This window comes from Penicillium soppii (assembly GCF_028829465.1).
Source record: "Penicillium soppii strain IBT 18220 chromosome Unknown utg000006l, whole genome shotgun sequence".
Taxonomy (NCBI): domain Eukaryota; kingdom Fungi; phylum Ascomycota; class Eurotiomycetes; order Eurotiales; family Aspergillaceae; genus Penicillium; species Penicillium soppii.
The window spans coordinates 2527780-2551648 of record NW_026643236.1 but is presented as its reverse complement, the minus strand read 5'-3'; the positions used below and the strand labels follow the sequence as shown (position 1 = coordinate 2551648).

General features: G+C 48.2%; 10 protein-coding genes across 10 annotated transcripts; 6 read left to right on the top strand and 4 right to left on the bottom strand.

The window, feature by feature from the left end:
* Positions 1-2: 2 nt before the first annotated feature.
* Positions 3-1000, top strand: N7529_008333 (uncharacterized protein; the record flags this gene model as incomplete). The annotated part of the gene is made up of 3 exons (XM_057243860.1): positions 3-118; positions 183-634; positions 693-1000. 3 exons carry the CDS (start codon positions 3-5, stop codon positions 998-1000), a joined length of 876 nt encoding a protein of 291 aa, XP_057095398.1.
* Positions 1001-1215: 215 nt separating this feature from the next.
* On the bottom strand, positions 1216-3459 carry N7529_008332 (putative GARP complex subunit (Sac2); the record flags this gene model as incomplete). Its single annotated transcript, XM_057243859.1, has 5 exons — positions 1216-1254; positions 1308-1343; positions 1393-2177; positions 2228-2522; positions 2581-3459. 5 exons carry the CDS (start codon positions 3457-3459, stop codon positions 1216-1218), a joined length of 2034 nt encoding a protein of 677 aa, XP_057095397.1.
* Positions 3460-3754: 295 nt separating this feature from the next.
* Positions 3755-4543, top strand: N7529_008331 (Eukaryotic translation initiation factor eIF-5A; the record flags this gene model as incomplete). The annotated part of the gene is made up of 4 exons (XM_057243858.1): positions 3755-3769; positions 3954-4220; positions 4282-4414; positions 4473-4543. 4 exons carry the CDS (start codon positions 3755-3757, stop codon positions 4541-4543), a joined length of 486 nt encoding a protein of 161 aa, XP_057095396.1.
* Positions 4544-4970: 427 nt separating this feature from the next.
* N7529_008330 (Ubiquitin supergroup) lies at positions 4971-7112 on the top strand (the record flags this gene model as incomplete). The annotated part of the gene is made up of 6 exons (XM_057243857.1): positions 4971-5177; positions 5267-5357; positions 5419-5528; positions 5583-6017; positions 6078-6216; positions 6268-7112. 6 exons carry the CDS (start codon positions 4971-4973, stop codon positions 7110-7112), a joined length of 1827 nt encoding a protein of 608 aa, XP_057095395.1.
* A 1824-nt stretch (positions 7113-8936) lies between these two features.
* N7529_008329 (Yip1 family protein) lies at positions 8937-9982 on the bottom strand (the record flags this gene model as incomplete). Its single annotated transcript, XM_057243856.1, has 4 exons — positions 8937-9027; positions 9081-9786; positions 9837-9888; positions 9938-9982. 4 exons carry the CDS (start codon positions 9980-9982, stop codon positions 8937-8939), a joined length of 894 nt encoding a protein of 297 aa, XP_057095394.1.
* Positions 9983-10266: 284 nt separating this feature from the next.
* Positions 10267-11073, bottom strand: N7529_008328 (uncharacterized protein; the record flags this gene model as incomplete). The annotated part of the gene is made up of 1 exon (XM_057243855.1): positions 10267-11073. The coding sequence occupies one exon, from the start codon at positions 11071-11073 to the stop codon at positions 10267-10269; it is 807 nt and encodes a 268-aa protein (XP_057095393.1).
* Positions 11074-12889: 1816 nt separating this feature from the next.
* thtA lies at positions 12890-16886 on the top strand (the record flags this gene model as incomplete). Its single annotated transcript, XM_057243854.1, has 5 exons — positions 12890-13371; positions 13429-13543; positions 13601-15161; positions 15228-15400; positions 15459-16886. 5 exons carry the CDS (start codon positions 12890-12892, stop codon positions 16884-16886), a joined length of 3759 nt encoding a protein of 1252 aa, XP_057095392.1.
* An 884-nt stretch (positions 16887-17770) lies between these two features.
* On the top strand, positions 17771-18327 carry N7529_008326 (uncharacterized protein; the record flags this gene model as incomplete). The annotated part of the gene is made up of 3 exons (XM_057243853.1): positions 17771-18029; positions 18090-18239; positions 18299-18327. The coding sequence occupies 3 exons, from the start codon at positions 17771-17773 to the stop codon at positions 18325-18327; spliced, it is 438 nt and encodes a 145-aa protein (XP_057095391.1).
* A 462-nt stretch (positions 18328-18789) lies between these two features.
* Positions 18790-22070, top strand: N7529_008325 (putative mitochondrial translation initiation factor IF-2; the record flags this gene model as incomplete). The annotated part of the gene is made up of 3 exons (XM_057243852.1): positions 18790-19209; positions 19286-21753; positions 21827-22070. 3 exons carry the CDS (start codon positions 18790-18792, stop codon positions 22068-22070), a joined length of 3132 nt encoding a protein of 1043 aa, XP_057095390.1.
* Positions 22071-22944: 874 nt separating this feature from the next.
* On the bottom strand, positions 22945-23656 carry N7529_008324 (uncharacterized protein; the record flags this gene model as incomplete). The annotated part of the gene is made up of 2 exons (XM_057243851.1): positions 22945-23322; positions 23378-23656. 2 exons carry the CDS (start codon positions 23654-23656, stop codon positions 22945-22947), a joined length of 657 nt encoding a protein of 218 aa, XP_057095389.1.
* Between the last annotated feature and the right edge of the window lie 213 nt (positions 23657-23869).

Here is a 23869-nt window from a genome sequence, read left to right as displayed (position 1 = left end):
TCATGCGTGTTCTCGTCGCATTGGATTTCGCCAAAGAGCATGGTCATAGAAAGTATTCTCCAACTCTACTCTCCAAGGAGATGACAGACAAAACGTCTGGTGGTATTGTCGATACGCTGTATGTCAGAACTTTGTTGTTTCATTCTTCTTCTGTGCCTAATAGATTGACATGTCCAATCAAGTTTCATTGACTTAGCTCCAGCCATTCTTAAAACTCCAGAATTTCTTCGTGAGACAAACTATGAAAATCCCGAAGATCACTCAGCTGGGCCCATTCAATATACCTACAACACCAAGATGACATCCTTTGAATGGTTAGCCAAGGACCCAGCCGTCCATGAACGTTTCCAAGCCTATGTGGAGGGCACTCGAGAGAAACGGCCGTATTGGGTTGATTGGTATCCCGTCCAGCAGAGAATATTAGACCACTACTCCGGCAATCAAGATGATTCACTTATTATAGATATTGGTGCCGGCAGTGGACGTGACATGTTGGCATTCAAGAGAAAATTCCCCTGTACAACTGGGAGAATCATCATTGAAGACCTTCCAGCTGTGTTCAATGATGTTCACTACCACGATCTAGGACTCGAGAAGATTGGATATGATGTCTTCACTCCTCAGCCTGTCAAGGGTAAGCTAGCAAGTATTCTCGCAGTCTTGAGTCTCGTTTCACTAATGCATCCTGACAGGAGCTCGTGTCTACTTCCTCAAATTTGTCTTGCATGAATTCTCCGACGAAAACTGCAAAGAAATACTCACGAATATCGTCCAGGCAATGAAAAGAGGACATTCCAAGATTCTTATTGAGGAATTCATTCTCCAAGATGAAAATGCAGGTCTATTTCATTCAATGGTGGATATGATTTTGATGGTTTTCGGTCCGGGTATTGTCCGCACAGAGACAAGATGGACTGCGATTCTCAAGTCCGTAGGGCTTACTGTCAATAAGATTTTTCACCCTGACAGTGATGGTCCGTCTATCATTGAGGCTGAATGATGAACCGCTCAACTCAGGTTGATTCCGGCTACGGACATGCGTGGACTTAATGAAAAAGCCTAGGTTACCGAATGGCCCAGAGTCAACAATATCATGCCAGGTTGGATACTGATGTTAGGTGAAAGCCATTCCTTAGAAGGACGTACAGTATGCATTATGTTATGTTGTATTCCATGCAACTATGTACATCTGTCTGGGGTTCATGCATTCGCTTTCTACCGCTTGGTGCTATTTTTTAACATCTCATCCAAATGCTACAGGCCAAATTAGTTTACCATATATAAGAGCTTCCAATTGAAGTACTCACCTGCTTCTGCTCAATCGCTAATTTGCCTTGGGTATCCTATCTCCGGTTAGCAGGCAATCCCAGAAGGCACAAATGACCGACATACACTAATGATGGTTAAAATCAATGAATAATTGTTGAAGAGGAAGCGCTCTCTTCGCTTTGCATCCGTGCCATTACGGCTTAGCTTAGCCAAAAGCGAATCAAATTCAGCTGTCAACCGAGCCAAACTGTTGGAAACCGGCTCGTCGTCGCCAGCATCACTACTGAGAACGAGGATTCCATGGAGAAGCTGTCCAAATCGCTGGGTCAAAAAGTGTGGAGCCGATGACTGCTTCAAGTCATCTCCGCCTGCAAGGGAAAGCGCCGAAACAGCACTGCGCCCAGTGTTGGACCCAACGCGCTTCAGCGAGTCACCGTGATGATCCATGATGACTTGAAAGCGTGGCCATAATTGCATGTTGGTTCCATTCACATATGAGTCGGCGACTGGGACCTTGCGGCGCTGGAGTTCGAATGCTGAATGCTGGTTGAGACGAACACACATCAGCACTCCTAAAGAGTCCGTGGTTTGTTCGATTAACTTTTTTGTCAGCGTTTGACCAAGAGTGAACACCTGCTGGAAGATTTCCACAGTGTTGCGAGAGATTTGATGAAATGTTTTCGCGGAGAAAAATTCTGTAAGGAAAGAGTATTCGGCACAGACATTGTCTACCAATGCAAGGTTGAAGTTACGGAAGGGGACTTCAATCCCATGATAGTTATTATCTTCTTCGGCCAAGTAAGAGGACAGAGCTTGAAGATTGCCGGTTCGGAGAATATCGATTCGTCTACCCAAAGAAAAAGGATCATGTGCGACAGAGCCAGCTCGGCCGCCAGAGATGATATTACCTGTAAAACGTCAGTAGATGAGTGGGAGTAAATGGGTGGAAAGCCTTCACCTGTCCGATGTGTGGAGGGATCACCTCCAAGCACCTCGTTGCGGTCAGGTGGATAGATCTTGATCTTATCCAGCGCCTGAAGATAGCGCGTAAAGTGCGATGTATAATACCAGCGCATTGTGTTAATGTATGCCTGTGAAATCTCTCCCGCCAGCTTCGGGTGGGCTTTCGAAATATAGCTGTATAGATCTTTGAACCTCACCAATCGCTGTTGCTGAATGATCTGCGAGTTGATATTTGGGGATCGCATTGCACGGATTTGCGATACTAGATAATCTCTGATCCTTTCAATGGCCTAATGAGAGGTCAATCCAGCCCTGGCTTTCTTTTGCGGCGGTGTAAGAAATACTCACTTTGTCCTTGACATCAATCAAAAGGGGACGGACATCCTCGACGGCCTTGAATCCGTTGTTGGAGGCAGCCGCTTTCGCTTCGATGTTTGTTGTCCGAGTGTCGATTTCGTTCAAGGCACGCACCCAATTCTCATCAATTGGACCCTCGACAATTGTCCGCACGGCTTTCGGAGAGATGCTGATCTCTTCCACGGCGGGTCCCAGCAACCTTTCGACATTGCGCCTATTCTCTAGCATTGCATTCAATTGCGTTGAGCGAGATTGTAAGGTTTCGATCTCTGCTGATACGGCACCTAGTTCGGTTTGGAAGTCATTCAAGTACAGCTCAACTGACTTGGAAACCTCATCACAACCGGTGATCGATGTGTGTAGTTCCTGGAACTTGTCTCGCTCTTTCTCAAATTGATGTACGGTTTGTGCATTGATATCGTTGTCTCGGGTCTTTCTCCGAGGTGCCGGTTCCTCCTTTTCCAGAAAGTCCTCTAGACTCAGCCCGTCAAAATGAATGGCTTCCACCAACTGCGCGGGCCGTTCCAGCCCCGATAACGGATGCGGAGCATTTTTATCCGTCTGAGATTCCTTTCCGATGATTTCGTTCAAGACATCCAACGGATCGGGAACATTGGCCGGTCGAGGTCGTTGAATACTTGTCTGCTTCAATGGAGAACCATTGGTCGCACGTGCAGTTGCTGGTAGTGACGCGGTAGAGTCGTTTGGGGTCGCAAGAAGAGAGGTTGATGAAGTTCTAGGAGGTAGACCAGGGCGATTATTGTAAGGACTCGGGGAAAGCTGGGAGGATGATCGTCTTGGTAAAGGAGAGAGGTTGCGACTATTGGCTCCGGCGGAAGTGGGTTGGCCTGAAATGCGGTCACGCCACATTTTGCTTGAAGGTGAACTTCATGGAAATCCAGAAAGAACAGGCGAAGGATCAAGAAATTACCCAAGGATCTCAATAAGTTGTCAATAAGTTGTTAAGTAGTTCAACAAGGACACTCGGATACCTATATACACACTAAGCCAAATCAGGTAATAGCCAATCAGGAAGCGACCCCGCCACCGCGCCCACGAAAATCTATTAATCGTTTGATTTTCTCTTCTTTTCTTCTACCTTTCCCCTCCCCATCCCAAATTCTTTGTCTATCCTTTTTTTCACCTTTCTCTTAATCTATTCACCATGTCTGCCGAGGAGGTACGTGTTTCCTTTTTGCTACCTCAAGAACCCCCCAATGGCTGTATTGCGCAGGATTTTTTGTCCAGCCCCGCATGCGGCTCCCCCTCTCTTCTCTTCTCGAGGGCACGAGGCCATCTTGGGCCTCTAACCCCGCCCAGTGCCATATTTGAAAGCGCCGAAAAGCTGACATATTATACTATAGCACGATGTCACCTTCGACTCCGCTGATGCGGGAGCCTCGCTCACTTACCCCATGCAGTGCTCTGCTCTTCGCAAGAGTGGCCACGTTCTGATTAAGGGCCGTCCCTGCAAGATCATTGACATGTCCACTTCCAAGACTGGAAAGCACGGTCACGCCAAGGTTCACCTTGTCGCCACCGATATCTTCACCGGCAAGAAGCTTGAGGATCTCTCTCCCTCCACCCACAACATGGACGTCCCCAACGTCAGCCGTAAGGAGTACCAGCTCGTGAGTCCCTCTGCCGCAATGCAAATGATGAAATACCGGTCATTTTATTGACCAAAATTAGCTCGACATCACCGAGGACGGCTTCATGTCCCTCATGACCGACAACGGTGACACCAAGGATGATGTTAAGGTTCCCGACAACGAGGTTGGTGAGAAGATCAACCAGATGTTCACTGTGGACGACAAGGATTGCAGTAAGTCTCACAACTGCCTAATTATATGCGAGAATCATTACTGACACATTTCTTTTAGACATCGTCATCCTGAGCGCTATGGGTGAGGAGATGGCCATGGAGTGCAAGGAGGCCCCCAAGTCCGGTTAAATTTAATACCTGGATCTATTACTTGTTATGCCAACCTTATGTTCCACGTGGGCTCCGACCCCCCAAAATTTCATCTTTCATGGTTCAACGGAGGATACGATTCCTTGGACGGTTTCTCTCATTGCTTCAAGATCTGTCCACTCTATAGCCTTGGATGTGGGCTGGAACAAGAATTGGTTTGATTGGCAAATATGTGTTGTCCGAACAGTTCTTGAGTCCCAGCATCTCATGATAGTGTGACGAATTACTAAATACTCAAAGTTTGCTCGAGCTTAGCATCTGAGAATTTGCATTGAAAATTTATGTAGAAATGAACGTAGGAACTGAATTAATCCAAGTAGATCTAGACCAAGGTAAAGAATATATATATATAAACATTGCTCCAGAAACCAAACCAATCTAATCGTCTGAAAAAACAATCAATCAAATGTTGCGCATTGCGGGACAAGGTGGAGCGACAAAATCGGCGGTCACTCGGAGTAAGGCAGAAAAAAGTTGCATCTCTAAACCTTCCCCAAACAAGCATGAACAAATCCCTTGGGGATGGACTACGTTACCCGAGGGGTCTGCGGTCAAGAAGGATGCCGTGAAAGACGTTATTATCTTGACAATGGTCTCTGGTATTGTCGGCGCGGTCACTTGCAGGAGGTATGACGTCCATGTCTTTTTCTAATCCTATCACATCGCGAAAGGAAACAAGGCTAACCTGTATATCTGATGTAGGGTGTTCAAGTCGCAGATGATGACAACGATTTTGGACATCTAGGCAAAGTCCATCGCGTAAGGAAAGAAATTAAGGAGAAGACCTCCAAAAGTATGTAAAAATGACATTAAAAATCTTCAGCACTCCCTCTTTTGCTAACTTCGCTTAATAGCACTTCGTGGCCGACCAGCATGGACGCTGTTCTTGCAAACTTACCAGCTTATTCTGTGGAAGCAATCTTATGCTTTGGTTCATGAAAAAGGCTTCCCAGAAGAACTCGAGGTATGCGCCTATGCCCAATCTGCGTGACGAAAGATCAAGGGCTCATCATTCTAGATTGTTGTTCGCGATCTCTGGGCTCTGCGACTTCAAGACTATAAATTGAAGATCACTTCTGCTACCGACGATACAGATGGTGATACTGAACCTGAGGTGTTCAGCTCGCAGCCTGGTGAGCAGGATGAATCCGGGTTGGGATTCAAACCAAATTCAAGATATCTGCAATGGCCTCGTTTGCTTGATTCCGTTGCACTATGTTATCTTGCTGCGCTTTTGATGCGGCTTCCAGTCTGCGTCAATGATTTCTACGAGTATGTATATCATTCCCTCTTCGCGAGCCTGAAATTGACCCTCGAGGGAATTTCCATACTTACTGGTTTTCTAAGCATGATCGTACGGCAAGAAATTCCATACGCACGAGTCCTGGCATCTGTCCCTTTAGAAATGCGGGAGAGGCTTCCACCTGAGCTCACTGGGATTCTCGAGGCGAATGTGAGAAATCTTTTTACCTCCAACATTATCCGAAGTTCACGCTGACCCAGAGCAATCAAGAAAATTCCAAAGCCCGAACATCTCCATCACGGTGTACAGTCTTTAGCTTTGTTTTATCAACGCCGTTTCGAGGTGGCTCTTCCTCCTCTGAATTCGCCCATACTGATTTTCCGGCACATCAAAAGATTGGCTCTGCCAAGTAAGTACAGCATCTTCCCAATGCAATTTTCTTCGGCTAACACGCTTTAAGTCGAGATATATGATGTCGTCAAGACCTTGCAAGATCTACTTGGTGTCACATTTCAATATCCGAAGCCAAAGGCAGCCATCGAACGAAAGAAGTCACATTTTCTTCCTGATGTGCAATTGGTTGTTCTCATCACAATTGCTACGAAATTAATTTTCCCATTCGATGATTTGAAACGGTATCCTACCAACAATAAAGAGCCCGCTGCACAGATCATGGACTGGTCTCAATGGGCACATGCCCAAAAGGGTTTCTCCGCCGATTCTCACTTTGCAGAGAACATTGGGAAAGGGACTGCGATTCACGTCACAGACCAAGATGTGCTGAATATGACCCCCGAGCAAATGGACAACTACATGGATTGGTACGCAAGCGACTGGCTAGATACTTCCAGGACCCCTGGTCGCATAGCCGAAATGTTCCCCATCAATCGAGTGGGGGCCACGCAACCAACCGCTACAACTGCCCCAGAGCCGTCTTCTACCCAGGATGCTGCACATGATACAATACAAGAGAAACTTGACATGTTATTACACAAAGTCATACAGGATCTCAGACCCAGACGGGTAATCCCTGAAGAAGACCATGAACCCAAGCGTCCCGGTGATATGTACTCCCGGTATCGATGGGAATCGCAGCTCAGTGGCGCGGCACGGACCTTTTACGAAATAGCCGCCAAACTTGCTGCGGTTCCGTTGAAAACATTTGTCCGCGCCGTCACACTGACCGAAATCCACATTGCACAGATAGATGAGAAGCGACAGCACCGGGAGTACTTCGCTAATCAGGGAGTGGAGGTCATTGACAGCGATGATGCTGACGAGGATTATGCAATGGACGAATTTTGACTTGAGAGTCATGAAAACCGATGTGACTTGAACAATTCAGGTGAACATCAAGTTGGGTATACCATATGGCGTTGGTGTAGGCGTTTACCCTGCCTGATATCTTTTTTCCCTTCAATTACTACCCTTACTACCTTTAGTACTAAACATCCCATAAATGATGGTTCTCTTTCTATCGCTGAACTGTATTATTACCTTTAGTTGTAGGATATGTTACTTGCATACCTATTATCTTTTTTAGTGACATGATCAGCTGAGCAGAAAGTGAAATAACATTCCTTGAATTATGCCATGTTTGAACAACAAATCTCAAAGAACGTCGTCATTACATTATTATTAGACCCATATATGCATGGATCCTATTATCATTGGCTAGTGGGGTTTGGCTCCGGAGTCGGGCCGGGGATGCTTACATCATCAATACCCAAAGAGGAATGCAACTAGGGCTTAGGGCCACAGATCGGTCCACTCTTTGCTAAGCGAGCGAAATCCTCAAATTGACAATCGCCTGCTCCGCCTGGAACACAGCGACCGACAGCCGACACCAACGAGAACTCGCAACCAGTACGTGCTATACACCCCCTCTAACAGCATATATGTATCGTTATGGATCCAGCCAGCTAACATCGTCTTTTCCGCGCCGTTCCAGTGCAGATGTAGGTCACCCTGAACCACCCAAATGTCATCGCGAACCGTACTCTCGATTATCGCCCGCACGACCCAAAACGAAGGCAAAATGAGCATGGACTAATACGGTGCGCTATAGTTTCGTCAAGACCCTGACGGGTAAGACCATTACCCTGGATGTCGAGTCCAGCGACACCATCGACAACGTCAAGACCAAGATCCAGGACAAGGAGGGCATCCCCCTGACCAGCAGCGCCTGATCTTCGCCGGCAAGCAGCTCGAGGATGGCCGCACTCTGAGCGACTACAACATCCAGAAGGTATGCGATCGACTTGAATATTCTTGATTTGGACCTGAAGTGGGGGGCGCTTTGGTATATCGGGTGGATCGAATATCCGACTTGTTCATCAATGGATGACCTTGATTCCACACCGAATATGCAAGAGCACGAGCTACCACTTCGTTTCATGGTCTATGGTCTCCGACTTGATGGAATAGTGGCTAATATGGGATTTCGCCTGGTTATAGGAGTCCACCCTTCACCTTGTCCTCCGTCTCCGTGGTGGTATCATTGAGCCTTCCCTCAAGGCCCTTGCCTCCAAGTACAACTGCGACAAGGCCATCTGCCGCAAGTGCTACGTACGTTCATTCCGTTCCCCTTCGCCTTCGTCCGCTGCTTGTCATGAGACTGCTTTCGAAGGCAAATACGGCAAATTACGTCAAATCAATGTACTAACAAGAAGCTACAGGCTCGCCTCCCTCCCCGTGCCACCAACTGCCGTAAGCGCAAGTGTGGCCACAGCCCCCAGCTCCGCCCCAAGAAGAAGCTCAAATAGACGATTCGCTCCTCGGTCTTGTGCTCGGTGTGCTGTGGTGCAGATTCCAGAGATGGGGAATGGCTGGACTGCTACATGGAGAGGATTACAAATGGCGTTAGATATGATGACAAAATCAATGCAGCCACAGTCATACTTTTTCTAGTTGGCTCCTCTCACTGACCAAGTTGCACTCCATGAATGAAATGTGTAAAATTCAAAAAGTCGAATTGTCTCACGTCTCCAATTCCATCTGTGGTAAATACAGAGTACAATACATTCATGCGTTTCATGAAAACGCCTAGACATCTTGAAACCTGCGAAACCTGCTGCCTGAGCAAGGCTGACGCAACGACCAGTATTCCAAAACATGGCTTATCCCCCACTATGCCATGAACATCATCCCCCGCTTGTCATCCTTCTTGTCGTCATCATTGGTCGTCTCCTTGTTCTTCTTTGAGACGGGGCTCCCATGACTAGTAGAAACGTCAGTCTTTCAATTCGTTGGGAGATAAACTGTAAAACTTACGCAAAGAAAAGCACCTTGATGGCAATGGCCAGTGCCGCGTGCAGAACAACAACCAAAATCAAAAGGATCTTGCTGGCCTTAGCATCCGTAGCATTCAAAACCGGGTACAAGTTCCGCAGAAGGAAAAAGACAGTCCAAGCAAAGCCAACGCCAACAAGCGCCCAATTAAGCGCAGTCAATGGACTCCAGCTCACCAACGCAACAGCAATCCAAACCAAATTCGAGTACCCGTACAAAGCCCAGCATTCTATAAGGTCAGCCGTGGAGCTGCCGAACCAACGCAGCGCACCCCACAACGCAATGGGCAAGATACCCGTATACCCATAGATCAACCCGGCGGCACCGGAGAGCAGCGTAAAGTCATACTCGAAGTGCTTGTCGTCATTGTTCGACAGCCATTGCGAGATAGTACCCGTCAAAAACAGAATCACAACCACCGTAGTTGCGATCCAAATTGGTCCGTAGAGGTCTGCATTACCCTCTAGCACATCAAGGAAGTTGGTACGCGGGTACAGGGTAGCAACACAGCGGCGGAAAACCTCGTTCGTATCGACATCGAAGAACCGCTCATAGTAGTGCAGAGACCACCAGCTGTGCTTGGTTGGTGTGCCGCCAGGGGATCGGTCGCGGTTGCGCGACGATCCGCCGCCCAGGAACGGGGCTGAGTCGCCTTGGGGTTTGGCGTTTCTTTGGTCGCTTTCGAAGTCTGTCGGATTTGTTAGTTCAAGAGCTGGAAATTCTCCGTTTCGGACTTACTAGACGAGTGGAATTCGAGGTCTTCTTGCAGGTCGGTATGCCCGAGGTCGCCCTTTTGGACGGTTAGATGCGATTTTCCATATTTGTTCAAACTGTCTTACCTCAGCATCCACGTCTACTACGACATCATAGCCTCTGTTTGCCATGGTTGTTGTGTTTGAGTTAAGCTGTCGAGCTGTTGGAAGGGGAGTGGTTAAGTACACATCAGCTCCCGCAGATAGAGCCACCGCTCAAGCCACAGTTGCGGGTCACTTGTAGTGCCATGCACCAACTTCATATCATTTTCCGCATACTAGTCACAGTGTGATGAATGCACTCTGAATTATTATAGATGTTTCTATATTTGACTGAATGATCGGGTTCGGTAATATTATGCTATTTTTTGGGGTTCTCTCATAATCATACAGGTACGACACCAGATGCTAGAAAATTAGATCCAGCGCTTAAGTGCTCTTTGAACTCGGCCAACATAGTACCAAATAGATGTGTCCAATCCCTTTTTGCCAATGTAGAAGGACGCAGCTCCGACCAAGATTGCCAGCGCTACAGATCCCACAGAGCGACGGTGACTCCACAAAAAGTCGATAGCTTGTTTCCTGCGCTCCTCGGTGCGGATCTGCTGGGATTGCTTGTCAAACAGGTATACTGCATCTTCAACAGTAGCCTTGCGATATCGATCACGCGAGGTTTTTAGCACGCTACACCAGGGAATGTGTTTCCAGGCTCCCAGTGGCAAAGACTCTGGTGGGTGGTCCTTGAACAGACGTGTAGCATGCAGAATGTGGCCGTCCAGATCAAGCGGAGTTGGAAGTTTGGAAAGTGTGAAATGAAGCATCTCAGGTTCGTCCTCGGGAATTTCTAAGAGCTCCTTCTTCCTAGATAGGATCATCGCCGCGATGAGGTAGATTGCAACCACCGGTTCCTGTGCTAGAAGAAAATCGAAAAGCCTAGCGATGTTGCTGTATTCTTGAATGTCATGGGCATATAGTGTAAGGGTAGCTGCAAGGGCAAAGAATGGTTGGATGTTGCCAAGGCGTTGTCTCAGCTCGGGATCTGTTGTTTCAATGATTGCTGGGATCAGATGTAAATGTTTCACCGCTGGTGAGAGTGATGGGAGCATGTAGTCTCTTATGCGGAAAAGAGATATCTGGGCCACGGCTGGCAAGGCCTTCTTCTCGCCCAATACCAAGAGAAGGACTTGCACTATGTCATGATATCCTTGGAAGTAGCACAGCATAGGATAGTTTCCGAGAACATGCTTTATCAAATTCGACAACTCGTGTTTCTTCTTCTGTAATTCTTCCGCCGGGGCTAGTTTTGGTCAGCACATATATCTCCACAGATGTCTCTATGGGTTTGATAACATACCGTTTTGGGGGTAGTACACAAATGATCGATTCACGTCGAGATCAACTTGCTCCTTCTCTGCCTCCTTGTCTGCATGGGGTGGAATCTGGGTCACAGGTGTTGTGTTCATATGTTGTAATTGCTCATCGCATCGTAATAAAATGGGCCCTATATTATTGGTTAGCCAAAACCACATTCCTAGAGCGTGGGCCAACTTACATGCAATTTTTCGAAGCTCATCTTCTAGTAGCCCTCCTTCCGATGTAGCGTGCATAACCAATGCTTCCACATCGTGTTCTGTGCATGCTCTGCGGATGGCACTTGCCTTTTTGGTTCTTTGATTTGGAATTTCTTGTGATCTGAAAGAAGGCATTGACTCCTTTGTCTCATTTAAGACTTCACTGAACTCTTTTTCCGACGTTGCCGCGGGGATAGACTGATTCCGTTCGATTCTGGAGTTTTCCATTCTTTGTTTCTCACAGGGGGTTTCTCCCCCAGAGGATGATACGATTGGCTCAATGATTGACCACCGGGCTGAGATGCAGATACAGAAATCGAGGTTCCTTGTCCTGATTTCTTCTCTCGAACTAAACAATGAAGGCTCTCGTTAAAACGTTTTGATATTGAGCTTCAACATGCATTGGCACTGCAGATATAGATCGACTGGATCTTCTTGCCCAGGCAACGAAATGGCGTTCTCAGCACAACAGCGTGATGCCAAAGATCTGAAATAGTGTATTACAGACCTTACAAATTTGCGATATCGTTGAACGTGCACTGATTTTTCACATAGAGCTGGACATGTGAGTCTGGAGGTCGAAGGCGGCGCAGGCCCAAAGTCCCACTTTTTGGCCTTAGGCGCCGATCGGCAGCCGCGACATGTTTTCGCCGATAACAACACTCGCCTTTTGATGTGGTTTTGGGCTCGCGTTTAATCGCTTCGTGATATTCTTTGCAATATCTCGGTCACTTTCATCCCGTATTTGATGCTGTATGATTTCAGCGTTCATCGGATACGCGGGTCGCAAAGCCCACAGACAGTGATTGCATTGCGGGTGCCCACTCACATTGCACAGCTGTGGCCGGCTACCCATAGGTCTAGGATAGCACGGCTTTCCTCCCTCTTGGGGCTGAATAGCCAGTTGAACTTGGAACGGAAACAGTTTGGATGATTAAAAAAAACAGCTGAATATTTTGCGGGTGAGCTGTAAGTCTTGGTCAACTTAGTTCCTCCCACACTGGAAATACATCCATGCATATGTTAACAAATGATACAGGGCTTGCCTAACTATAACTGCAGCTCCTGATCTATGAAACCCTATGACTTGCGTATCGAAGTTCAGTCTGAGGCCACAATTGGTCTAATCCTGAGATACCCCGCTCTTTGCATGCAGAGTGTCAAGTTCTTGATCTAGAATCTGAGTTGCTGTGACATATCGCAAAGATTCACAGCGGAGTGTGCACTTAGAGGCTCTAGGTTATAAGTGAGAAATTTCAGGTGGTGTTCCATATCATTGTCGATATCGATATCGACATCGATACACAATCCTTAATACCCGTGGACATCTCTTCTCTTATTTCGCCCTCATCATCTCTTCGCAATCATCTAAACGTTCCTGCCATCGATCTTTTTCTTCATTTCCTACGCATTCATCGCTTTATGCTTCATCTTTTTCAATCGTTGTGAATCCCATTCAACCAGCAACATGTCTCAACGCCATAATCACCCGTTGCCTCCGCCTTCAGAGGGTCTATTGACCCAGCCAATCATCTCCAGTCCCGCCATTAATTGTATCCTTCCAGCGCGCCTTAGAAGTCAGTACCACAACGATGTTGTCTTCGTTGGAGAACGACGGATCCAGATCAAGGAGGCCCATCCTAGTGGTCACCTTGAAGATGTTGTTGAAAATACAGACTTTGATGGCTCGCCTCTTGGGGCAAAGATTATCAATGTCAATACTCACTTGCCTTGGCAAACTCAAGTACCTTCATCAAAAAGTTCCGATCATATCCAGGATACTCAAGATATTCCCCCTCATATTCTTTTCATGGCCACTGATTCACATGAACTGCTTTTCATGTACTACTTGATGAAGGGGTATGGCCGATTCGTATCCTATCGCCGACCGTTACCACGCGACGTCAATCTGTCTGAGAAGTATGGCAGACATATTGCAGTTGATCCAAAGTGAGTGATATCTTCCAGTTGGTCTGTTTCCTTGCAAATGTCTCACAAGATGATTAGGTCGCGCGCGGTTGCAGTCAGTGCGTCGCGTAATTTCTTCGCTATATATTGGCTGGAAACACCCAGTGAACTTCAGCAGCAGATGGCACTTGGGAATCTCAACCCAATCAAGAGCGTATATGGCCCCTATTGTGGTGTTCTCTATGCATCAATGCTAACTGATCATCAACAGGAAAAATACCTGCAAGTGGACGGCGATATTCTTTTCATGGAATTTCTTTACCCCAAAACCATTAATGACAAACGGACCCTTTTGCTTCTCATTGTCCATAAGAATGAAGCAACACAGGCTATGGTTTTTGAATGGGAGGAACCCAACATGCACAGCCACCTCGAACCCAATGTGACCACCACCCATCTTCATTCACAAGACTACCTGCCCAGCATGATCATTCCTCTAGCCAAGGAGTCTTCATACCTTCTCATAACCACACGATCAATGGCAATGTACACCCCCAACAGCTCGTCTCGTCCTATGAGATATCCCCCAATAATTCCTGATACTAGAGCTCATCAAGTCGGGATTTGGACTCGTTGGGCAAGGCCTTCACGTAACTGGCTATACAGCCAGAGATACGATGGAATATTTCTCTCTCAAGAAGATGGCTGGATTTATTATCTTGAGTTTGGCAGTGATGGTGAACTCGAAACCCAGACCTCTTTAGGCCAACTTGACTGTGATATCGACACGGCTTTTGATATTCTCGACATGGGCTATGAGGGCGGTGATTTTATTTTGGCTGCTGGAAGTCAGGGCAATGGTGGTCTGTTTATCCAGGAGGCACGGAACCACCCGATATGTGTCCAGCGATTCATCAATTGGGCACCTGTTACAGATGCAGCTGTGGTGCCCTCCGATACTCAAAGTATTGCCAGAGGCGGTCCATCCCGCGATAGACTTTTTGTCTGTTCGACCTCTGCTTCAGGTAAGGGGGCTATCAATGAGCTCCGATATGGCATCGAGGCTCGGATCGGTGTTCATGTTTCCCTCGAGCGCGGGTACCCTGCACATGATCTGTGGGCGATGACAGCTCATCCCGCGAGTGCGATCTACCTGATGATTTCTGATCCAATCTCCTCTCTGCTCCTTCAAACGACACCCGAAATGGCAGATGGATTCCATTCTTTCCAAAATGAAGATGGTTGGGGTCTTGAAGAAACCCTAGCAATGGGGTGTACATGTTTTGGTGCTATGGTGCAGGTCACAAAGAACGCCATTCACGTTTTTGTACCTGGGAAGCCTACCATGACTCATGCTATCAAGCATGACCCCGACTCTCATGTCACAGCCGCTGCTGTTGATGGACCCAACCTCATCATGGCAGTAGCTACAAGGAATAGCAAGGGAAACTTTATTCACGTTATCCGGATCATAAAGGACGAGGACGAGGAAAACGGTTTGATTTCTTTGATTAGTGATTCCCCATGCCAAATAGAGAAAGAGCCTATATGTATCTTTCTCCAAAACTGGGGCACTTCCGAGCTCATTTTTCTTGGAACTGGCGACGGCACAGTGCTGTCATTCGAGGTCTCTGCCTCTGTAAAGGAGATCAAGCAACATGTTGAAACGCAGATCGCATTCGAAATCGGCCATGACCTGTCGAATGCAATTTCAAGCATCACTGCGATCCGGGCTTTATCTGCCAATGGGGTGTGTGCGCTTCTATTCTGCGGCATGCGCAGTGGCATCCTTGTCCCATTTGACATGGTTATTAATGCGGACGGTTTTGGGGGTGAGTTACCATCTATCAGATATCACAATCACTTGATATTCATTTTACTAACAGTTTAACTTTCAGGTCTGAGACAAAGATCACCAGAGCATATTGGGCAGACACCAATCAAGCTCCAGACTCAAGGAGAAATTGCCTTGTTCACTTGTAAGGATGATTTCTGGCGTATCTCATTTTCACCAGACATCAAAGGCCCCGGCTATGTCCTGTCTCGTGTTTGGATCACTGACCAAAACCACGTGAGCATTATCCTGTCCGGTTATAGTTTTTCTGAATGTGATCTGACATTTATAACAGCCTGCATATTTCCCTTCAAGAATCTCAAGCTTTTCCCTTCTCAACTCAAATGGCCTTCATTCTGGAGTCGCGGATGCCTCCCTGTTTGTCTATGCGGACGGTGAACTTCTGGTGTGCTCCCTTGACACAGAGGACAAGCCTGTTTCTCGGCGCATCGACATCCCAGGAAACCCCAACAAATTGGTCTACTCTGAACACCTTCGGAGCCTCGTTGTCTCCTATAGCCACGCTGAAAATGAGAACCAACAGACACCTCTCGATATCACCAGAAGGTCATACCTTGAGTTCGTGGATCCGGATTCCCAGAAACCCGTGGCTCTGTATAACGAGCGAAGATCTATTCAGGGTCTGAACCCATGGAGGCCAAGTGGAAGTCCTGGAGAGAAAATAACCTGCATATTTGACTGGATGCCTGAAAAGGATGGCAATGCATATCATCTCATTGCAATTGGGACTTCTATCCCGACACCTCATGACCCCAGAGAACGCAAAGGTCGCATTGTGCTACTGCAGGCATCTAGGGAGACCAACTCCCCTGAAAGGATCATCTGCGTAGAGAAGCATATGCGGGTGTGCCCCAGGCCAGTTCATGCAATGACAGCTTTTGCTGATAGCCTGATCGTTGCGTCTGGGAAGACATTCTTACCAATTGCCTCGAAAAACTCGCAAGTTGGATGGTTGCATACCATCACAGGTACCCTTCCGTCTCCAGCCGTTACAATGACAGTGCATAAAAATCTCATTTATGTCACCACCACGAGACATTCTCTATTGACCTACAAAATTGAAGGCGGAGACATCCTGCCTGTTGAATCAGACACATCCGCACGTGATGGTCTGTCTCACTCTTTTGTTACCAGGTCCGACGGCCAACCAAATCTCACTTTCCTAAGCACTCGAGGCGGAACTGTCCGGGTCTTCTCAGAAGCGGATGAACTAAGCGCCCCCATGCCTCGCCAGACAGCCAATCTGCCCGTGTCCATACTGAGACTTGTTCAGGGCTGCAAGTCACCAAATGCACTCGAAGCTACGAAGTCCATGTATGGTTTCACGATCAACGGATCGGTCTACCGGCTCACGACTCTCAACTCTAAGGAGTGGTCTCTTCTTTCGACTCTCGTCATATTATGCATGGGGGACGGCACCATCTTCCCATCTGTATCTCGCAGGCACCGCATTGCTAGTGCACTCGTCAATCTCGAAAACAATAAGCACGTCGATGGGAGTATCCTTGTTCGCCTTCTTTCTCGTGGTTCAACGTTTCTGAAAACTATGATTGATGCATGCATCGACGGAGAATTCAAATACGTGGACTGTACGGTAGCAAACGCCTTTAAGGATGCGGCTCTCGAATTCTTCGGGTTTCCGGATGACTATGTCCAGGCTATCTATGTCTGGCTTTGGAATGTTCTTCGTGTTGAGATTTGACTATGAATGATACTATGAAACTATAAGACTCAAGGGGATATGTGCATGAACTAGTCCACATGTCACTCTACCATGTGTTCAGCCGCAGTCGCAATTTCCAGTGACTGCTTTGTATGTTTAGGTTATGGTCAATGAATGTGTTATTTACTGGTGCCACATTTCATAATGCTCTAGCAACTAAATTTCAGCGACATTATCATTCATATTTCGTCAATAAGATGACGTATAGATGGTTGATTGCAGCTAGATTATAGGCAGCTTAGTATTGATGTAACTGACCTACATAGTTATTTACTACTCTAGTTGCTCTCTTGTTCTTTGTTATGCGCTCTACTTATCTCCCCCATTAGACAATGCTTCGAATATCTTGATTATTCATATTACGGGAATATGATCTCATTTACCTGATTCCTCACCAACTGGCTACATAAAAAAAATCTTGGGAAACGGACCTCGGGAAGTCTAATGATTCATGGCACCTAACCTACACAATGACCTTTAAATAAAAGTCTTTCAACTCAACACTGGAGCCCATGTCCCCGCGGTTGGATTGAGAACTTGGCAGGATGAAGATGCATAAGAGGAAGCAGTGCTGACTGCGCTCCAAGGAGGGTATTGTCACATTGACACAGCTCGATGATAAGAGAACATCGAGTCAGATCTCAAATATTGTACGGTGTATTCCTACTACTGACCGGTATCTTATTATTAGCTACGGTACAGAGAAAGCTGTGAGAAATGCCATAAAGAAAAGTGGTATCCCTCGTAACCAGATCTTCGTCACAAGCAAATTATGGAATCGCAGACACCATCCCGATGATATTGGCCTGGCATTGCAAGAAACACTTGATTAATTGGGGCTGGATTACCTTGATCTATTCCTTATGCACTCTGCCGTTGCCTTCCAACATGTTGATGATCCATTCCCAACCGACAAGGATGGGAACATCATTACAGCTGATATTGACTATATCCATGTGAATATTGAGCCCCCTTTCGAATCATATATTTCTAACGAGCTGATAAACATACAAAGCTATGGAAGGCCTCATCATCTCCGGAAAGACCAAAGCAATGGGGGTTTCCAACTTCTCTCGCAAAAGAATGGAACGCCTACTTGCAAATTCCGACATCGTTCCAGCAGTTCACCAACTCGAGCTTCACTCATGGCTCCAGCCACATGAGCATACCACGGTTTTCCAGAATTGAGGCACTCATGTAACACATTACTCGGTCTGGGCAACCAAAACGCACTTTATGATCGCCAGGAAGATCTCGGTAGGATGGTAGAGGATGAAGGTTTGAAAACAATTTGGAGAAAGCATGGTAGGACAGGAGCTCAAATTGCGCTTTGTAAGTCCAGATCCCTAAACTGATATGATTCATGAATCTAACATCGGCTTATACTATAGCCTGGGGAATCTCACAGGGACTTGGATAGGAGATGAAGACAACAATGACGAGAGAGAAAGCCAAGCTTAGATTTTGTAACAATCTTCCAAAGAAAAAAAATATGTATTATACCAGTGATCCGACCACTGTAGAAGTAGCTCACTATATACTATAGTTGTGTATCAATTGAGTAGTGGTAGTTGTATATAGTTGACTACATTGTAGTTATTGTTCTGTGGCAAAGTGAAGTCAGATATTCCCCACCGTTGAATGATTCTTTCCGAAATTCTTTTTTTCTCCCACCCCCTCTCCTGGCCCACCTTTACTGAGAGCTTCTATTCTCTCTCACCTTCATTCTGGGGTTTGTCTATTTTTTGTTTCCCTAATAAATATTATCTCTTAATACGTGTGCGCGTATTACGGCTCGCAAGTAACCGGTTAACTCCGTTTGTGCGCCCACTACATTCCTCCGGTCCCCACTCAAACCCGATCGACATACAGAAAAATCAACATGGCACCCAAGAAGAAGGGAGGCAAGAGACAAGAGGAGGACTGGGAAGCTGATCTTGGCGAGTCAGCTCCCACTGTCGAAGCTCCCACTGAAGAGGCTCAAGGAGACAATGAGGAGGCCCCGGTCGGCGGCCTCATGGCTGCTTTAAGAAAAAACAAGGCCAAGAAGGCTAAAAAGAACAAGGACAATGACTTCGTTGAGGGAGAGGACCCTGCTGCGGGAGTTGACTTGGCCAGCAAGCAGCCTGAGGAGGGTAACTTCGATGACGACGATGTTTTTGCCGGAAAGAAGACCAAGCCCATCAAGGATATCGTCAAGCCTGCCGTGGAAGAGCCTGAGGCCGGCGAGTTCCGGGTAAAGAGTAAAAAGGAGAAGGAGCGCGAGAAGAAGGAGAAGGAGAAACAGCGAAAGAAGGAGCAGGTAGGTTCTTTCGGTTGCACTTGCGCTCGGTATTGAGACTTATTTAACTAACCTCTGTTGTTCTCTGTTTGTAAAGGCCGCCACAAAGAAAAAGCTCACCCCTGCCCAAGAAAAGGCCGAGTCCAAGAAGACTGCTGCCGCCGAGGCCAAAAAGGATGAGGCCGCTGCCGCCGCACCTACACCTGCCGCTGACACTGGCAAGAAGAAGAAGCTCCCTCCCCACCTGGCAGCTCTTCAGAAGCAACAGGAACTCCTGCGCCAACAGCGCGAGGAAGCGGAGCGTCTCGCGGAAGAGGAAAAAGCTGCTGCTGCCAAGCAGAAGCTTCTTGATGAAGAGGAAGAGAAGAAGCGGGCTGAGATTCGTGAGCGCAAGAAGGAGAGGGAGCGTGAGAAGAAGGAACAGCTCCGCAAGGAAGGCAAGCTCCTCACCAAGGCCCAGAAGGAGGCCAAGGAGCGCAATGAACTTCGCATGCAGCAGATGTTGGCTGCTGGAGGCAAGGTCGCTGGTCTGGAGAACAATGGCGAAAAGAAGCGCGCCCCTGTCTACGAGAACAAGAAGAAGAGAGCAGGCAAGAAGCAGGAGGAGGACCTCGAGGCTGCCGCTGCTCGCGCTCAGGCCCAGCGAGAGGCTGAAGATGCCCGCCGCAAGAAGGAGGCTGAGGAGAAAGCCAAGGCCGAGGCTGCCGCTGCTGCTGCCGCCCCCGAAGCCGATGATGCCGTCGAAGACTGGGAGCAGGCTGCCGATGAGGATGTTAAGGACAGCTGGGATGCCGAAACAGACGAAGAAGAGGAGAAATCCGCCGAGACACCCACGGCTGCCCAAGCTCAAAAGGAAGATGCTAAGGACGAATCAGAGTCTGAGTCCGAGGATTCCGATTCCGATTCCTCCGAAGACGAAGAACAGTCTGCAACTCAAAGGGCTATTCAGGCCAGAAAGGCCGAAGCCGCTGAACGTAGAAAGAAGCAGCACGAGGAGGCCCTGGCAGCTCGTTCAAAGGATGATCTCCGTTCTCCCATTTGCTGTATTCTTGGTCACGTCGATACTGGTAAGACTAAGCTGCTTGACAAGATCCGCCAGACCAATGTCCAGGAGGGTGAAGCCGGTGGTATTACCCAGCAGATCGGTGCCACTTACTTCCCCGTCGATGCTCTGCGCACCAAGACACAGGTTGTCAACAAGGACGGCAAGTTCGAGTTCAAGATCCCCGGTCTTTTGATTATCGATACCCCTGGTCACGAGTCTTTCTCCAACCTGCGTTCAAGAGGTTCATCCCTTTGCAACATTGCTATCCTGGTTGTGGATATTATGCACGGTCTTGAGCCCCAAACTCTTGAGTCCATGCGTTTGCTGCGTGACCGCAAGACTCCTTTCATCGTCGCATTGAACAAGATTGATCGTCTTTACGGCTGGAAGAAGATTGACAACAACGGCTTCGAGGACAGTTTGAACATGCAGAACAAGGGTGTGCAGAACGAGTTCCGCACTCGTCTCGAAGCCACCAAGCTTGCTTTCGCCGAGCAAGGATTTAACTCCGAGCTCTTCTTCGAGAACAAGTCTCTGTCCCGCAATGTCTCTCTTGTCCCCACCTCCGCTCACACTGGTGAGGGTGTTCCTGATATGCTGAAGCTCCTAACCAGCTTGACCCAAGAGCGGATGACCAACTCCCTGATGTACCTGTCCGAGGTGGAGTGTACAGTTCTGGAAGTCAAGGTCATTGAGGGTCTCGGTACCACTATTGATGTTGTCCTGTCCAACGGTATCCTTCGTGAAGGTGACCGTATCGTGATGTGCGGTCTTAACGGGCCAATCACAACCAATATTCGTGCACTATTGACACCAGCACCGCTCAAGGAGCTGCGTCTGAAGTCTCAATACGTTCACAACAAGGAGGTTAAGGCTGCGCTTGGTGTGAAGATCGCTGCCAACGACTTGGAGCACGCCATTGCCGGCTCCCGTATGCTGGTTGTCGGTCCTGATGATGATGAGGAGGATCTTGAGGATGAGGTTATGTCCGATCTCGAGAACCTGCTGAGCCGTGTTTCTACCGATCAGCGTGGTGTCACCGTCCAGGCCTCCACCCTGGGTTCCCTCGAGGCATTGCTGGAGTTCCTCAAGGTCTCCAAGATTCCCGTTGCCAACATTTCCATCGGTCCTGTCTACAAGCGTGATGTCATGATGGCTGGAACCATGCTGGAGAAGAACAAGGAATACGCCGTCATGCTGTGCTTCGATGTCAAGGTTGATAAGGATGCACAGGCCTACGCCAACGATATTGGTGTCAAGATCTTCACCGCTGACATTATCTATCACTTGTTCGATAACTTCACTGAACACATGGCTCAACTCACAGAACAGCGCAAGGAGGAGGCCAAGCTTCTTGCCATCTTCCCCTGTATCATTAAGCCCGTTGCTGTCTTCAACAAGACCGATCCCATCGTCATCGGTGTTGATGTCATTGAGGGAAGCTTGCGCATGCACACTCCTTTGGCTGCCATCCGTACTAACGCCGCTGGTGTCAAGGAGATTGTCGACATCGGCAGAGTGTAAGTCATTCCTTCCCCCCCCCCAAAAAAGATCGTCCCACAATTTTTGATCCCATTTCTGACGTTATTCCAGCACATCCATCGAACGTGATCACAAGGCCGTCCCCGTCTGCAAGCGTGGTCAGCCCTCCGTCGCAGTGAAGGTTGAGGGCCCCAACCAGCCCATGTACGGCCGCCACCTCGAGGAGAAAGACCAGTTGATCTCGCACATCTCCCGTAAGAGTATCGACACCCTGAAGGAGTTTTACCGCTCCGAAGTCACCATGGAAGAATGGGCTCTAGTCAAGCGCCTCAAGCCCGTCTTCGACATTCCTTGATTGCGCACCCAGCACCTCCATCCGGTGCGCGGTGTCTCCAGGCATCCGCACTGGGTCTCATTCCAGCCTTGCGGGACCTCCCTTTCCCCTGTCGGACCTAATGATCAAAAATGCCGCATGGCAAGCGTTCTCCGTTGGCTTGCGCCTTCGGTTCCATCATGACCAGTGGAAACGAATCAAAATCATAATCTTGGAGCTTATGACATTTGCTATTCAACAGCGGAAAATTTGCTTTGGCTAGATTGCAGTTTGAACATACTATGAATGACCATGAATTGATGGATGAACAGGGAGAGTTCTGTCGCCTGTACATGATATAGGAAAAGCGAGGTCTGGTCGATACCAGTTCTTTTGGTGCTGTTATAGTGAATTGATATTGACGTTAGAAGATTTTTCGCTGTGTTCTTCGCATTCATTTGGCCTTGCTTTGGCCATTCGGCCGTTCAAAGATTCCTAGTGCGTCTTTTTTTTCTATGCGAGGCGAGACCCTGCTCACTTTCAACATCTCACTTCTCGACTTCTCACTTCTAACCGTAGCGGACTTCGTCTTCCTTTCTTTCATTTTTCGCGTATCACTGCACATCCCCTGTTTTTCCTCTACCCAAACCACGGGCGTACAGTCTTTGTCATTTATGCGGCCCTGAATTTAGCCCATATTAGGTTTGATCATGGCCGAGATACAAATGAAACAAGGGCCCTCTTGCCGTTGCGGAAACAGCCTGAGTCCACGAAGCCTGTATCTTGATACTAGCTGTTTCCAGCCTTCATAGACGCGATATATCCCAAACATCCACTCAACAACTCAGATATGTACAAAATGCCCACCCAACCCACCATCCCGGGAAAACATCCATAAAGCCCCCAGTTAAAACAACTAATAATCATCCCCATCCCACTTCTCAACCTTCCCCCCATTCCTCTCCCAATCCAACCAACTCCCATCATAAACCCCAATCCGAGCTGGATCATACCCAGCCTGCACAGCCATCTGCGCCGCTGCCCAAGCCCGCACACCAGCCTTACAATAGAAGACCATCTGCGCGCCCTCGACAAGCTCCGGCTTCGGGAATCCGAAGCGGGTCTCGAACTCGTCGGCCGTCAGGTACAATGCGTCTGGCTGGGATGCGAGCGGGATCGAGACCGCCGAGGGGATGATACCCGTGCCGGTTAGTTCGGCGGGCTCGCGGACGTCGATGAGGATAACGGGCGTGTGGGTTGGTGAGGGTGTTGCGGAGGGGAGGGCGGCGTTAATCTGCGTTTTTGTTAGAGTTGGGCTTGGGTTGGGTCTCTTTGGGTGCGGTGCGTACTTCTTCGAATCCCCATTCCCGGAGACTGCCCTTGGTGCCATTGGTGTTCTGGCGAGTCTGTTGGTGGGGGTTCTTGGTGATGAGGTATGCTGGTCGGAGGGTGTGTGAGGGTTTCAGGCGATTGGCGGGATGGGTATTGGGAATTGAGACCAGTCCTCTTGTTGGTGCGGAGATAGATCGGTGGAAGGCTGCGGTTGATGAGGTGGCAGTGCGGGCTGGGGTTCTGGCCGCTGAGGAGAGGGTCACAGCAGAGCGCTGGATCGCTGATCGTGTTGCCATTGTTTCAATCCTTGATCTTGGATAGGTTCAAGGGTTCAAGGTGTTGGATTGTAGTCGGATCCCGCGAATAACCTCGGGGCCTGTGATGTCAGTAATTGCCATGTTCTACCGCCTTGGTATAGGGCTAATCTTGTAGCATCTCTCGTTCGGTGGGTTCATTGGTGAATTTGATATGCAAAAATGAGTTGCATGCAGCTGTATGGCTCTGTGTGC